The following is a 15,867-nucleotide window of genomic DNA, read 5'->3' as shown; positions in this document are numbered from 1 at the left end:
AGGTGTGCGACAGACAGAGCCAGAGCCGGAAGGCAAGGGGCTGCTGCAATCTCAGCTCTGGAGACTGCATCTTCTACCAAACTGTGAGCAGACTCCCAGTTGCTAGCTACGTCTTCTGGGTTCCGGATGGTTGACATCTGCCAGGAGTGTCACAGCCTGAGATTAGCTCCCCAGAGACACACAGCATACCTGTGATGGTGCTCTCGCAGCATACCTGGGAAACCAACAGGCCAGGACCAGGGAGGTGATTAAGATGCATGGTGCTTCTGGGACAGTGTGCTCATCAAGCACTGGGTTGCCTGAGGTGCTCGGACCTGGGAGGCACAGAATGCACAACCCATCTGGGTCTGTGCCCCTGCAAAGCTCCCGAGAACCTGAGCAGCTTAGACTTGGGGACTGCATGAAATGTAGGGCCCACTTGGGACAGTGTCCTTGAAGAGCACCCTGGAGTCTGAGCAGTGTAGACCTGGGAAACACACACTGCCCCGGGCTGTGGTAAACCCAGGGTGGTCCACACACTGTGAGCACTCCCCAAACATGCCAGTGGTATTTGTTTGCAGTGTCCCTCCCTTCCCAAAACACAGAACAAGTGAGCCTAAATAAGTAGCCACCTTCACCCCCTTGTGTCAGGGCAGAAATTAGACACTGAAGAGATTTGCAAACAGAGGAAGTAAAAATAAACAGAAAAAGGAACCGCTGTGGAAGAGACAGGTGCAACGCATTAAAACCCTGTGGTTAATACTGACTGTGCACTGGAGGGGGACCTATAGACCTTCAAAACAAGTACAAGCTGGAAAAACAGACTGACACTCAACTAACGTCACACTGCCCACAACAGCTCCAGAGAAATTCCTAGATATATTTTTACTATTATGACTTTTTAATTTTTTAAAGAAAGTTTAAGTTCTTTATTACTCCTTTGATTTTCATAACCTAGTATTACCTAGCAAAAAAAAGGACCCTATTTTTTAAAGTAAATTTCACATATATATAAATATTGTGATGGATTTTGTTTTTGTATTTTATATTGTATTTTTGAGTCTATTCTAGATTTCTAATCTTGCTTTTTGGTATTATCAATTTTGTACCTTTAAGAATCTATCTTCAGTATTCATTTTCAGTTAGGGATTTGATTACTGGCTTGACTGCTCCCTCCCCTTTTGACTCTCCCTTTTCTCGTCCAGATCACCTCTATCTCCTACCTTCCTCTTCTCTTCTCTACTTACCTCTGTGAATCTCACTGGGTGTTCTGGGCTGTGCAGAGCACTTAGAGAATTGATTACTGGCTTGATCGCTCTCTCCCCTTTGACTCCCCCTTTTCTCTTGGTCACCTCTATCTTCCTCCTCCCTCTTCTCTTCTCTATGTAATTCTATGAATCTCTCTGGGTGTTCCTGGCTGTGGAGAATTGTTTCACCATTAACCTAGATGTTTTATCATATGTGCTGTATTGATGGAGAAGTCTTGAGGCTACTGTAAGAGAAGGACTGAAAGCCAGAGGCAGGAGGCTTAACTCCAAAACTTGAGAACATCAGAGAACTCCTGACTCTGGCAACATTAATAGACAAGAGCTCACCCAAAAGATTCAATACTTACACTGAAACCAAGCTCCACCCAAGAGTCAGTAAGTTCCAGTGCAAGACATACCACACTAATTCTCCAGCAAAACAGGAACACAACCCTGAGCATTAAAACACAGGCTGCCCAAAGCCATGTCAAACCCATGGACCCCCCAAAACTCACTACTGGACACTTCACTGCACTACAGAGAGAAATCCAGCTCCACCCACCAGAACACCGACACAAGTTTCCCTAACCAGGAAACCTTGACAAGCCACTAGTCCAACTCCACCCACAGGAAGTAGACTCCACAATAAAGAGGAACCATGAACTTACAGCCTACAGACATGGCACCCCAAACACAGCAATATAAACAAAATGAAAAGGCAGAGAAACATTCAGCAGGTGAAGGAATATGATAAATACCCACCAAACCAAAGAGGAGATAGGGAGTCTATCTGAAAAAGAATTCAGAATAATGATAGTAAATATGATCCAAAATCTTGAAGACAAAATGGAGTTACAGATAAACAGACTAGAGACAAGGATTGAGAAGATGCAAGAAATGTTTAACAAGGACCTAGAAAAAATAAAGAAAAGTCAATCAATAATGAATAATGCAATAACTGAGGGTCAAAAGCACTCTGGAGGGAACCAACAGTAGAATAACTGAGGCAGAAGAGAGGATAAGTGAGGTGGAAGATAGAACGGTGGAAATAAATGAAGCAGAGAGGAAAAAAGAATGAAAAGAAATGAGGACAACCTCAAAGACTGCTGGGGCAATGTTAAATGCCCCAACATTCGAATCATAGGTATCACAGAAGAAGACAAAAACAAAGGGCATGAAAAAATACCTGAGGAGATAATAGTCGAAAACTTCCCTAAAATGGGGAAGGAAATAGCCACCCAAGTTCAAGAAACCCACAGAGTCCCAAAAAGGATAAACTCAAGGCAAAAACCCCCAAGATACATATTAATCAAACTAACAAAGATTAGACACAAGAGTAAATATTAAAAGCAGCAAGGGAAAAGCAACATACAATACACAAGGGGATCCCCATAAAGATAACAGCTGATATTTCAATAGAAACTCTTCAGCCCAGAAGGGAATGGCAGGACACACTTAAAGTGATAAAAGAGAAAAACCTACAAACAAGATTACTCTACCCAGCAAAGATCTCATTCAGATATGAAGGAGAAATCAAAAGCTTTAGAGACAAGCAAAAGCTGAGAGAATTGAGTACCACCAAACCAGCTCTTCAATAAATGCTAAAGGATCTTTCTAGACAGGAAGCACAGAAAAGGTTTATAAAATCTAATGTAAAACAACAAGTAAATGGTAATGGGATCATAGTTCTCAATAATTACCTTAAATGTAAATAGGCTAAATGCCCCAATCAAAAGACAAAGACTGGCCAAATGGATATAAAAACAAGACACTACATATGCTGTCTACAAGAGACCCACCTGAAACCAACGGACACATACAGACTGAAAGTGAAGGGCTGGAAAAAGATATTTCATGCAAATGGAGACCAAAAGAAAGCAGAAGTAGCAATACTCATACCAGACAAAATAGACTTTGAAATAAAGACCGTGATAAGAGACAAAGCAGGACACTACAAAGAAAACTATAAAACACTGATCAAAGAAATCAAAGATGACACAAATAGATGGAGAAATACACCATATTCATGGATCAGAAGAATCAATATAGTGAAAATGAGTATACTACCCAAAGCAATCTATAGATTCAATGCAATCCCTATCAAGCTACCAATGGTATTTTTCATAGAACTAGAACAAATAATCTCAGTTTATATGGAAACACAAAAAATCTTGAACAGCCAAAGCAATCCTAATAAAGAAGAATGGAACTGGACACACAGATGTAAAGAACAGAATTTTGGATCCTGTGGGGAAGGCAAGGGTAGGATGATTTGATAGAATAGCACTGAAACATGTATACTACCATATGTGAAACAGATGACCAGTGCAAGTTCAATGCATGAAGCAGGGCACTCAAAGCTGGTGCTCTGGCACAACCCAGAGAGATGGGATGGGGAGAGAGGTGGGAGGCGGGGTTCAGGACAGGGGGACACATATACACCCGTGGATGATTCATGTCAATGTAAGGCAAAAACCATCACAATATTGTAATTAGCCTCCAATTAAAATAAACTAATTAAAAAAAACCCCAAATTACAGTATAGTAAGAGTCCACAACTGCACTCATCTCACACACTAGTAAAGTAATGCTCAAAAATTCTCCAAGCCAGACTTCAGCAATACATGAACCGTGAACTTCCAGATGTTCAAGCTGGTTTCAGAAAAGGCAGAAGAACCAGATATCAAATTGCCAACATCCGCTGGATCATGGAAAAAGCAAGAGAGTTCCAGAAAACATCTATTTCTGCTTTATTGACTATGCCAAAGCCTTTGACTGTGTGGATCACAACAAACTGTGGAAAATTCTTCAAGAGATGGGAATACCAGACCACCTGACCTGCCTCTTGAGAAACCTATATGCAGGTCAGGAAGCAACAGTTAGAACTGGACATGGAACAACAGACTGGTTCCAAATAGGAAAAGGAGTACATCAAGGCTGTATATTGTCACCCTGCTTATTTAACTTCTATGCAGAGTACATCACGAGAAACGCTGGGCTGGAAGAAACACAAGCTGGAATCAAGATTGCCGGGAGAAATATCAATAACCTCAGATATGCAGATGACACCACCCTTATCGCAGAAAGTAAAGAGGAACTAAAAAGCCTCTTGATGAAAGTGAAAGTGGAGAGTGAAAAAGTTGGCTTAAAGCTCAACATTCAGAAGACAAAGATCATAGCATCTGGTCCCATCACTTCATGGGAAATAGATGGGGAAACAGTGCAAACAGTGTCAGACTTTATTTTTTGGGGCTCCAAAATCACTGCAGATGGTGACTGCAGCCAAGAAATTAAAAGACGCTTACTCCTTGGAAGGAAAGTTATGACCAACCTAGATAGCATATTCAAAAGCAGAGACATTACTTTGCCAACAAAGGTCCGTCTAGTCAAGGCTATGGTTTTTCCAGTGGTCACGTATGGATGTGAGAGTTGGACTGTGAAGAAAGCTGAACGCCGAAGAATTGATGTTTTTGAACTGTGGTGTTGGAGAAGACTCTTGAGAGTCCCTTGGACTGCAAAGAAATCCAACCAGTCCATTCTAAGGGAGATCAGCCCAGGGTGTTCATTGTAAGGACTGACGTTAAAGCTGAAACTCCAATACTTTGGCTACCTCATGCGAAGAATTGACTCATTGGAAAAGACCCTGATGCTGGGAGGGATTGGGGGCAGGAGAAGTGGACGACAGAGGATGAGATGGCTGGATGGCATCACCGACTCGACTGACACGAGTTTGAGTGAACTCCGGGAGTTGGTGATGGACAGGGAGGCATGGCATGCTACGATTCATGGGGTCGCAAATGGTCAGACACGACTGAGCGACTGAACTGAACAGTCCACAAAATAAAAGAAAAAATCAAGTAATAAAGGGAAAGGAGAAAATTATAATAAAAAAAAAATTCCCCGGAGTTTCTAGCAACTAAAAGGGAAATTAAATGGATCATAAAGCTCTCATTCTCTAATGAAAGAAATGCTACCACTGAGAAGATTCTAATTTGAGCAAGGATAACAAAGACACTGCTAATGATACAAACTCAGAATCCTTCTTTACACAGCATTCTAATGAATCATGAATTCATCAGAGATGGCTCTTAGAATAAATCTTCACGATCTCTTGTATACATGGTGTTCTTTTACCTCAAGAAATTTGTCATTTAAAAATAATAAAGCATGTATACCTGTTTTATATATATATATGTATTTATTTAGATGTTCAAGGAGAACAAGCACTGATTTACTAATTCCTAGTCAATACACTTCACTGCTTTATAACAGGTTTTATATCTGTTTCAAGCATTCCTTCTATTAATTCCTGACCAACTTCCAAACGCAAGCAGCAACAATTACAAACCAGGTTGAGTTTTGACTTCCTTCTATTTGAAATCCTTTGTGGTAAGACATTTATGATGTGTCATATCTCACTGATTCCTGATGGCATTTTAGGTACTCTGGTGTCAAGATTTTTCTTTGCCCATTCAAATAGCCAACAAAGGCCAATTCTGAACAGGAATATAGTGAGCCTTCCATGTAGCAAGTGCATGATTTCCCTTACTATCTAACACAGGTATTTACAATGTACCAAAGCATAAGAGATTAAGAGGTAGCAAGAATACACAGAAGAACTATACAAAAAAAGATGACTCGGATAACCACGATGATGTGGTCCTTTACCTAGAGCCAGACATCCTGGAGTGCAAAGTCAAGTGGGCCTTAGGAAGCAATACTATGAACAAAGCTAGTGGAGGTGATGGAATTCCAGCTAAGCTATTTCAAATCCTAAAAGATGATGCTGTTAAAAGTGCTGCACTCAGTATGTCAACAAATTTGGAAAACTCAGCAGTGGCCACAGGACTGGAAAAGGTCAGTTTTCATTCCAATCCCAAAGAAGGGTGAAGTCAAAGAATGTTCAAACTACCACACAGTTGTGCTCATTTCACATGCTGGCAAAGTGATGCTCAAAAATCCTTCAAGCTAGGCTTCAACAGTATGTGAACCAAGAATTTCCAGATGTACAAGCTGGATTTAGAAAAGGCAGAGGAACCAGAGATCAAACTGCCAACATCCATTAGATCATAGAAAAAGCTAGAGAATCCCAGAAAAACATCTTCATTGACTATGCTAAAGCCTTTGACTGTGTAGATCATAACAAACTGTGGAAAATTCTTAAAACAGATGGGAATATCAGACTACCTTACCTGCCTCCTGAGAAACCTCTATGTAGGTAAAGAAGCAACAATTAGAACTGGACATGAACAACAGATTATTTCAAAATTGGGAAAGGAATACATCAAAGCTCTATACTGTCACCTTGCTTATTTAACTTTTATGCAGAGTGCATCACGTGAAATGCCCAGCTGGATGAATCACAAGCTGCAATCAAGATTGCAAGGAGAAATATCAATAACCTCAGATATGCAAAAGGTAGCACTCTAATGGGAGTAGAAGAACTAAAGAACCTCTTGATATATCCCTCAAACAGAATGGTGAAGACGAACTAAAGAGCCTCTTGGTGAGGGTAAAAGAGGAGAGTGGTGCTGGAGAAGGCTCCTGCAAGTCCCATGGACAGCAAGGAGATCACACCAATCAATCCTAAAGGAAATCAACCCTGAATATTCATTGGAAGGACTAATGCTGAAGCTCCAAATACTTTGGCCACATGACAGGAAGAGGTGACTCACCGGAAAAAGACCCTGATGCTGGGAAAGACTGAGAGAAGAAAAAGTGGGTTACAGAGGGTGAGATGATTGGATGTCATCACTCACTCAATAGACATGAGTCTGAGCAAACTCCAGGAGATGGTGAAGGACAGGGAAGTCTGGTGTGCTGCAGTTCATGGGGTCACAAAGAGTTGGACATGACTTAGCAACTAAACAACAACAAAGCAAAAAGGTCAAGAAAATTTAGAAAGGACCCTTGGGTAAATGTCTCTCCTTGGATTTGCAGAATCAATTTCTGCGTTCTTTAGAGTCCAACATTTTAGAGGGCACTTTTAAGGTTTTTATAGGTCTCCAGATTTTTAAACCTATTTCATATTTACCTTCCAGGTCAAATGTTTACATGTGTTCATTATTTAAAAAAAATAGATGGAAACTGAAAGGGTTGAATCAAGGAGACTAATGGGAGATTAACATTCTATGAATAAAAACCAAGGGTTTTACTGTATAGTTAAATCTATATGCATATAAGCATGTTTCTGGTAGAGAGGTTGTCAAGGACAGGATTTTACAAACCTGCATAAGAAAATCAGCAATGTATTCTGTTTTCAAGCAGTATACATTCTGGGCAGCAGCTTCTGCTATATTAACTCCTGAGTCATCTGGTTTCTGTTTATTAAAGTCAGAAAAGAGATGTGTAGCTTCTTTAAATAAAGATACAGAATAACCAGGCAGCACCTAAGGAAAAAACAAAAAGCACCACAATCTATCAGTGTTCCAAGGTAGTTCAACTGTATAAGCTACACCTAAGGATTACCATCTCATAAAGTACAGAAAATCAAAAACTGATCACAGCAACCTTGGTTAGAAATAATTGTAAAAAAGCCAGTTAAGTTGACTCAATACAAACCTTTGCTCCTCCTGACTGAAGTAGGCGTTTGAATCCTGATTCTCGGGACTGATCAACATGTAAAATAACTTTCCACCCGCTAAATGCCCCCTGCAAATAAAGAATAATCAGTGTAGAAATTATTTGGAAAATAATTTGACAATATCATGGTGTCTGGCATACAGTTGGCCATCAATAAATAATTAAAGAATAAAAAAATGATTTAATAATTAGGTAACAGTAAAACAAAGTGACTTGACATTTGCCTAGGTTTTTGGTAGTATTTTTCTTCCTAACAACTAATCTAATTGTAGAATCTAAAACACGGCTTCTTAGATTAGATGAAGCCTCACTACTATTTCCCTTGAAAATGACTACAAATTGGAAATTTAAGTACAGAATTAACAGTTAACAGAAGCTTGTGGTATTACTCTAAAATAAAGGGAATCAAGGCTAACAGGGACTTGGAGATAGCAGAGAACTCAGAATATAACATAAAAGATGACATAATTTGTATTGTTAACCTTTTTGTGAGGCATGGACCCATCTGGCAGTCTAGTAAAACCTATGATCTGTTTTCCAAATAATTAAAAAAAAAATAACACCTTTATTGAAATGTAATTTCCATACCATATGAATGTTTTATAAATGTTCAAAATAAAACAAAGTATTACAAATGAAACCATTTTATTGAAAATTATAAAAATATTAAAAAATTTGTGACATAATAGATGTGCTTCTACCTTAAACCCATCAGAGGGTTGAAGACACCATTTAGTAAAAAATGCATTTAAATACACCTAATGTACTAACCATCATACATTACTACTGTTTTTTAAAACTTTATTTATTTGGCTGCACCGGGTCTTAGTTGCAGCACGTGGGACTTTTAGTTGCATCATGTGGGATCTAGTTCTCTGATCATGGATTGAACCTGGGCTGCATGCATTGCGAGCACGAAGCCTTAGCCACAGGACCACCAGGGAAGTCTCACTGCTGCTGCTGTTGAGTTGCTAAGCTGTGTCTTTGACTGCAACCACAAGGACTACAGCACGCCAGGCGCACCTGTTCTCCACTAGGTCCACTAACTAATTTGAGAGTTTGCTCAAATTCATGTCCTTTGAGTCAGTAATACTATCTAACCATAGCTTACTAGTCTACATTAAACATGCTCATAACACAGAAGTCTTTAGTTGGGCAAAATCAGCTAACACAGAGTCAATTTTATAATAAAGTAGTTGAATATCTCATGTAATTCACTGAATACTATACAGAAAAACAGAATGGCTGTATCAGTTGTTTACTGCCCCCACGATCATGTGGCTCACTGGGCGCGGTGCTTGCTGCTATAGCCCAGCATCACCAGAGAGTACTGCATTGTATAATGCTAGCCTGGAAAAAGACCAACATTCAAAATTTGAAATATGCTTTTCACTGAATGTGTATCACTTTTGTAGCATCATAAAGTCAAACCACTGCAAGTCGAGGAGGTCTATATGTATTATAATTTTAAAGTTGTGATGAACATAAACAATATTTCAAGTTGCAAACATAATGCAAGCAAAAATATCTGATTTTTGGGACTTCCCTGGTGGTTCAGTGGTTAAGAACCTGCCTTATAATGCAGGGGATGCAAGTCTGATCCCTGCTGGAGATCCCACATGCTGCAAAACAACTAAACCCACGCTGCAACGACTGAGCCTGAAAGCCATTACTAGAGACCTCGTGCGCCACGAGGAAAGACCCCATGTGAGGCAGTGAAGATCCTTTACGCTGCAAGTAAGACTCAACAAAGCCAAATAAAAAAATACATTAAAAAAAATACCTGATTTCTGTGGGGAACGTCACAGCACTGTTAACAGTGTTGTGATTTGTTGCCTAGACTTATATAATGAAGGAAATGCAAACTTTCAATTAGAGGTTTGTAAAAATAAAGATGTATTTTTCCCATCAAAAGTGTACAGCCTTTCTGAATCTGATCTATAAACTCCTTTGATATATGATTTGATAATCTGTGGACCCCAAGTTGAAAACTCCTGAAGCTAGAGGCTGAAAAGATTCTTTGGAAGAAATATAGTATGGGTCACATTTTACACATATAAATGATTTTTAAGAGCGCCATCAACACTAAATATATATTACTGTTGATCACAATTAGAATTAGGAATCACACTAAGCTCAATTTAGAATGCCCAAATTAAGTATATCAATCAAAGAATAAAAGACAAATAGAACTATTCTTACTTTGTAATACAGGTTATCTATTAAAAATTAAAATCTGGACTAGTCATGACATCAAATGCCATTTATACTACCCACATAATTATATATATTAATACCTCAGTAATGCCTGATTCTTGTCTTTGCTGGATTTTTTTCCTCCATCTCATTGCTGCAAGTGCTAGTTTTCGTTGCTGTACATTGATTCCAGTCAAAACATCAAGTATGGAACTACTTCCCCACTCATAGTCTTCTTCCTAGAGAATTAGTTCAACAAACTTTTGAATTTCTACAATTCGTCCTCAAAGAGTCCCCAATCTAGTAAGAGCTACAAGCTACACATTTTGTTCCTTTAAATACAGAGAGTACTAAACAAGCATCAATTTATGAGCATGGAGGAAATGTAGATTAATTTGCCTTCATATGAAAGTCATGTACATCTAGCTTCATCTTAGCAACTGGTAATATTTAGATTACTGGGCTTTACCTACTATAAGATGAAAGTCACAGAAGGACATGGTCTCGGAGGAGGTATATATTAACAGTTTAATTACTAGTCTATACAAGAGAGATCCCTGAGGTTATCTTGATTGAAAACTTCAAAAACTACATGATAGATATTATTGCGATGGTCAGTTACAAACCAAAATATTTCAAATAACTAGCTTAATATTTTATGTGCTGGAATCAATTATTAAGACATTTAATTTTAAAGAAAAATGACCCTTCACGTTAATTTGCATACACACCGACATGAAGCGCCCAGCAGTCCTGCAAGCTTCAAGGTAGGAGCGATGGAGTACCCACTTTCCCGCTGCCACGGAGGCTAAATACTTCTCGTTGCGAAGTGGATGCCCCACAACAATGTGTGTACAGCTGGGATCAAAGCACTGCTTCTCAATCACTGATCCACCTTAATTAGAGAAAAATTGATACTTTATTGATTCGTAACCTTTTCTGAGGGAAAATGTACCTCACTATGCAGTGGTGGTGGTGTAGTCGCTAAGTCGTCGACTCTTGCAACCCCACGGACTGGAGCCCGCCAGGCTCCTCTGCCCCTGGGATTTTCTAGGCAAGAGTACTGAAGTGGACTGCCATTTCCTTCTCCAGGGGATCTTCCCGACCCAGGAATCGAGCCCAGGAATGCAGAGAAGTTATTTATAAATGAACTGCATTAAATAAACAAAACCCCGGACAATTACTTTACATGAGTATTTTTATAAAATGTTTACTCAAAATTTCCTGCTTCTCTGAAATTGGTTACAATTAAGATAAAAAAAAGAAAATGAATACAAACAAGAGCAACAAACTGCAAGTGGTTGCTCTTAAGCCTCTCTTAGGTTCACATCTCTTAAGTCTCTTTCAACTACCTTAGCAGTTTTCAAGCACTGAATATGTGTCACCAGGGAGAGGGAGGCCAAAAATGGGCATCTATAGACTAAATACAGAAAAAAAAATTTTTGTCCTGCTTTTAGTGGAAATAAGGTCAGTAGACCAACACAGAAGCTCAGGAGGAAAACACACGCTAGGTAAATAGAGATGAAGGAGACGGTGAGAGCTGATCCCTCTTCTCAGATATGTAAGAAAGAAGTCTGACTTTGAGGAAAGAAGAAGGCCTAAGTAAATGAAAGCATATGTAAAGCATGCTTTTATTTCTATTTTAGAGGTTAGGCAGTGTGGTACCAAGGACTTCTTGAGATTTTTAACAAAACAATGGAACTCTACTCATGCTTTACAGATGACTTTAATAATTAAGAGCGGCAATACTTTTGAGCACTTACTATACAAGTCAGGGAGTTTAAAGTATTGACGCATTTAATCATCACTATTCTATGAATATTCTATTATGTACAATTTACATATGAGGACACAGGTATAGAGTAACTAACCCAGGATCACAGTGACTAAAGAACAATAAGGTAAAAATTCCATTATTAATATCAATATCTAATTCTACGTAATGAATTTATTATAACCCAGACAACAGGCGAACTTATTTATGTACATCAGTTGGCCACGGCTGCTTCGTTTATACAATGATGGGACTCTCTGCAGTCTAGTATCAAAAACCCTCTAGTCACAGACTCCCAGTTCAGCAATCTGCCCTCATCTGCCTCTGCTCTCTTCTAGACAAGTCTCTGCTAGCTGCATAGTTTACAGAGATGGAACACTCTACGGAAGACACACACTTGAAAGTGCTCCATTTGGTAGCTCTAGGTAACGCTTAGCAATTCTGACTTATCTCCATCTAATTTATTGTATGACTGGGAAACAAATGTTCCACATGAGTGAAGTTTCCAAAACATACAGCTTCTTAAGTACACAACTGTATCTGAAAGAAATCTTAACAAAAAAAAAAAACTTAAAAGGAGTTTTAAGTTTGTCCCACAAACTTAAAAGGAGAGCACTAAAGGACCTTTAATCTTTTCTTGATGATTCAGGGCCACTATTAAAAACAATCATTATTTCTTAATGTTTCTCTAGGTCAAGTTGTCATATTAAGTTCTATAAGGCTGCTTTGTCCAATACAGTAGCTCCTAGTCACATGGGGCTATTGAACACCTGAAGCACAGCTACTCCCTATTGAGATGTTGAGATGTGCTGTACATGTAAAATATATCCCAGATTTCAAACTTAATAAGAAAACAGGCAAATTATCTCACTGATATTTTATACTAATTACATGTTGAATAAAATATTTTGAATATATTTTGCATATACTAATAAAGTAAATATTAAATAAAGTACACATATAAATAAAATACATATGTAAAATTAATTTCACCTGCTTCATTTTACTTTTTAAAGTAGTTGTTAGGAAGTTTACCTTTCTAGTATGCTGCTTCCAGAATGGTCAGGAAGAGCTTGACAACCAGTAGAATAAGAACATCACAGCAGGAGGAGCTCCTGTCTGGATATCAGTGTACCTTCAACTTCATGAAAATGTAGTTTTTAACTATATAATTCCTTTGATTTTGTCCAGAGTTTCAACAATGAACATTCAAAGTAGGACAAGATTCTTACACCTGAATGATGGGATTCACTTTAAATCTTTAAATCCTATGACTTAAGTTCTACTGCTGACAGGCTGTATGGCCTGAGACAAGTTATTCATCTTTCTAATCTCAATTTCTACAGCTTAAAAATGGTAATCAATAGTTAGCTACATTTGACTTCCAAATAAGGTTACATTTTCGACATAAGTAAGATACTTGTACCTAGTTTTTCAATCAGATGACAATAATCAATACGTTCTTGAGGATTCAGAGATGACAACTGAAATATGTACTGTTTTTTTAAGTCTTCATGAGTCTCCTCTATTGTTATAATCTGGAATGGAAAAGTTTATTTTAGAAAAAAATTAACATCAAAACAGCTATCAAGTCTATGGTTCTTTTACAGTAACATTTTACTTAGTTTTCTGAGTCATCAAATGCAGAAATGATTATAATAAAGTACAAAGAAATAAAGTTTTCAACATATGACAAAACCTTGATATTGATATCAAAAAATTCTGAATGTAGCGTAACAGCAATATCCAAAAGTTTTATCACCATACTAAGGATAAACAAACCTTTTCTCTAGGGTGTGGAGCCACAGGTGGGTTGGCTAGGGGGAAGGCAATACTGGGGGCTTGAGGCGTAGGGATCAGGTGGCTGTCTTTCACTGGAGCTTCCAGTTCTTCAGAGATCGGGTGTTTTGGGGCTCCGGTCACACATACGTTCCCAGGATCACAGACAGCTGAGGGCAATAAAATGCTACAGTGTGATGTTATCCAAATATGACTAAGAAGAAAGTCTGGGAAATATTCTCATCTGTCTTAACCAAGATGAAATTAAACAGAAATTCTAGAATGTAAAATGTACATGCAAAAGAAGTAGCCTATTTCTAGAGCTTATAAATGAATGCAATTAAAATGGCAAATGGTGTTATCTGTGTGCTTCTCTCTTTAAATACCACACCTTCATCAGTAAAATGTAAATCAGATTTTAAAAATGAGAGCAATTCTATGAGAAAATCAGAAGCAGAGATAAATCTATACATCTAGTATAGAGAAATACTCATGTGATCAGAAAGAGAAAGAGGGGGGGAAAGATGACCAATGATGACAAACAGGAAGCATTTTGTTTTCAAGGTAAAGTCCAAGGAAGAAAAATATAGGGAATTCAGAAAGAAATTCATACAGCTCTAAAGAAATGTAGGTAAATGCTAGGTGGAGTTAAGACTTAAATGAACATGATTGAGAGAAAAATCAAGCATTAACTACACAAATGCAAAAAGAACTGGAAAAATGTCTGGGGGAAAAAATGCCTAATCCTTAACTTCCAAATTTAATCAAAATACATATTTCAATTTATGATGCCTATGTGGCTAAGTCACTTCAGTCGTGTCTGACTCTCTGCAACCCCATGGACTGTAGCCTGCCAGGCTCCTCTGTCCATGGAATTCTCCCAACCAGAGTATGATAAATTACATCAATTTATAATTATTTATCTGACTTCCAGTTTAAGCCCAAATATATCTATTAAGTTTTTGTTGGCATGTACAATTCAGAGAACCACGAAGTGCTTATCTATTTATTTTCAAGAAGTCAACATGTACTTAATACAAACAATTAAATAGATTTCTTTCTCATTACCCTGTTCAGCAATTTCTGAATCATGTAAAGGCTCCTGGAAAGGAGAATCCTCCAGTTTTTTAACATCAACCTGAAGCTCAGAGTATTGTGTGGGACAACTAGGCCACTGTAAATTGCTGGCAAGTCTTGCTCTCTCCTCCCTGGCTGTAGGGTCATCCCAAATGATCTGTTCATTTTGGGAGGGCTCTGTGTTGACATCAGGTACTGTTTGACGAGACTGCCTAAGGAACAGAAGTCACAATTTTAATAACAGATAGCCATAACAAAATCCGTCCTCATAACTTCTGTTAAGTTAGACTGCAAATTGGTGGTTCACCTTTAAATGTCCACCATCTAGCACCCAGTAAGCAACTTGAAAATACTTATTCAATAATTGAACTTAGGGAAATTTTTATTTAAAAATTTTTTTTCCCAGAAACTTATGTTTTACCTAGAAAATAAAGCACATTGAATCTCAACTTCAGAGGGTAAGTTTACTGTAGGAAATTTTAAAAAATTCCAAAATGATTACAGCATTTAGAAAAGGGACTTTTCTCAATTATATAGGCTTAGGGAAACATGTTTAGAAACCTGGTTATTTTGCTGACCATTCACAGGTTGTATTTTTAATCATTGGAAACAATAACTGTAATTAAACAATAACTATAATTACGTAGGAAGTGTACTTAGTATCTATAGGCTGCTTTTAAGGAAGGTTTTTTGGTTACTAACAAACAAACCTCTCAGAGTCTAAGGTAAGCCAGCTTTATAGAGAACTAGAGTGAAACATGTTTTCAGTTCAGTTCAGTCCAGTCCCTCCGTCGTTTCTGACTCTTTGCAACCCCGTGAATTACAGCACGCCAGGCTTCCCTGTCCATCACCAACTCCCAGAGTTCACTCAAACTCATGTCCATCGAGTCAGTGATGGCATCCAACCATCTCATCCTCTGCCATTCCCTTCTCCTCCTGCCCCTGATCCCTCCTAGCATCAGAGTCTTTTCCAATGAGTCAACTCTTCGCATGAGGTGGCCAAAGTATGAGTTTCAACTTCAGCATCAGTCCTTTCAGTGAACACCAGGACTGATCTCCTTTAGAATGGACTGATTGGATCTCCTTGCAGTTCAAGGGATTCTCAAGAGTCTTCTCCAACACCACAGTTCAAAAGCATCAATTCTTCGGCGTTCAGCCTTCTTCACAGTCCAACTCTCACATCCATACATGACCACTGGAAAAACCATAGCCTTCACTAGATGGACCTTTGTT

The 15,867-nt window shown here is 38.4% G+C and overlaps 1 protein-coding gene across 5 annotated transcripts in view; it reads right to left on the bottom strand.

The window, feature by feature from the left end:
- TOPBP1 (topoisomerase (DNA) II binding protein 1) overlaps positions 1–15,867 on the bottom strand; it is a 72,090-nt gene that overhangs the window by 10,906 nt on the left and 45,317 nt on the right. For all 5 annotated transcript variants that reach the window (XM_010839564.1, XM_010839562.1, XM_010839561.1 and 2 more), the window contains 7 exons: positions 14,626–14,846; positions 13,561–13,727; positions 13,205–13,316; positions 10,736–10,899; positions 10,106–10,243; positions 7,788–7,877; positions 7,454–7,615 (listed from right to left, as the gene is read on the bottom strand). In XM_010839564.1, the coding sequence (XP_010837866.1) occupies positions 7,454–7,615; positions 7,788–7,877; positions 10,106–10,243; positions 10,736–10,899; positions 13,205–13,316; positions 13,561–13,727; positions 14,626–14,846 (1,054 nt within the window). The remainder of the gene's footprint in view (positions 1–7,453; positions 7,616–7,787; positions 7,878–10,105; positions 10,244–10,735; positions 10,900–13,204; positions 13,317–13,560; positions 13,728–14,625; positions 14,847–15,867) is intronic.

The sequence above is a fragment of the Bison bison genome, unplaced genomic scaffold (assembly GCF_000754665.1).
Source record: "Bison bison bison isolate TAMUID 2011002044 unplaced genomic scaffold, Bison_UMD1.0 scf7180017864119, whole genome shotgun sequence".
Taxonomy (NCBI): domain Eukaryota; kingdom Metazoa; phylum Chordata; class Mammalia; order Artiodactyla; family Bovidae; genus Bison; species Bison bison.
This window is presented reverse-complemented; position numbering and strand designations above follow the sequence as displayed.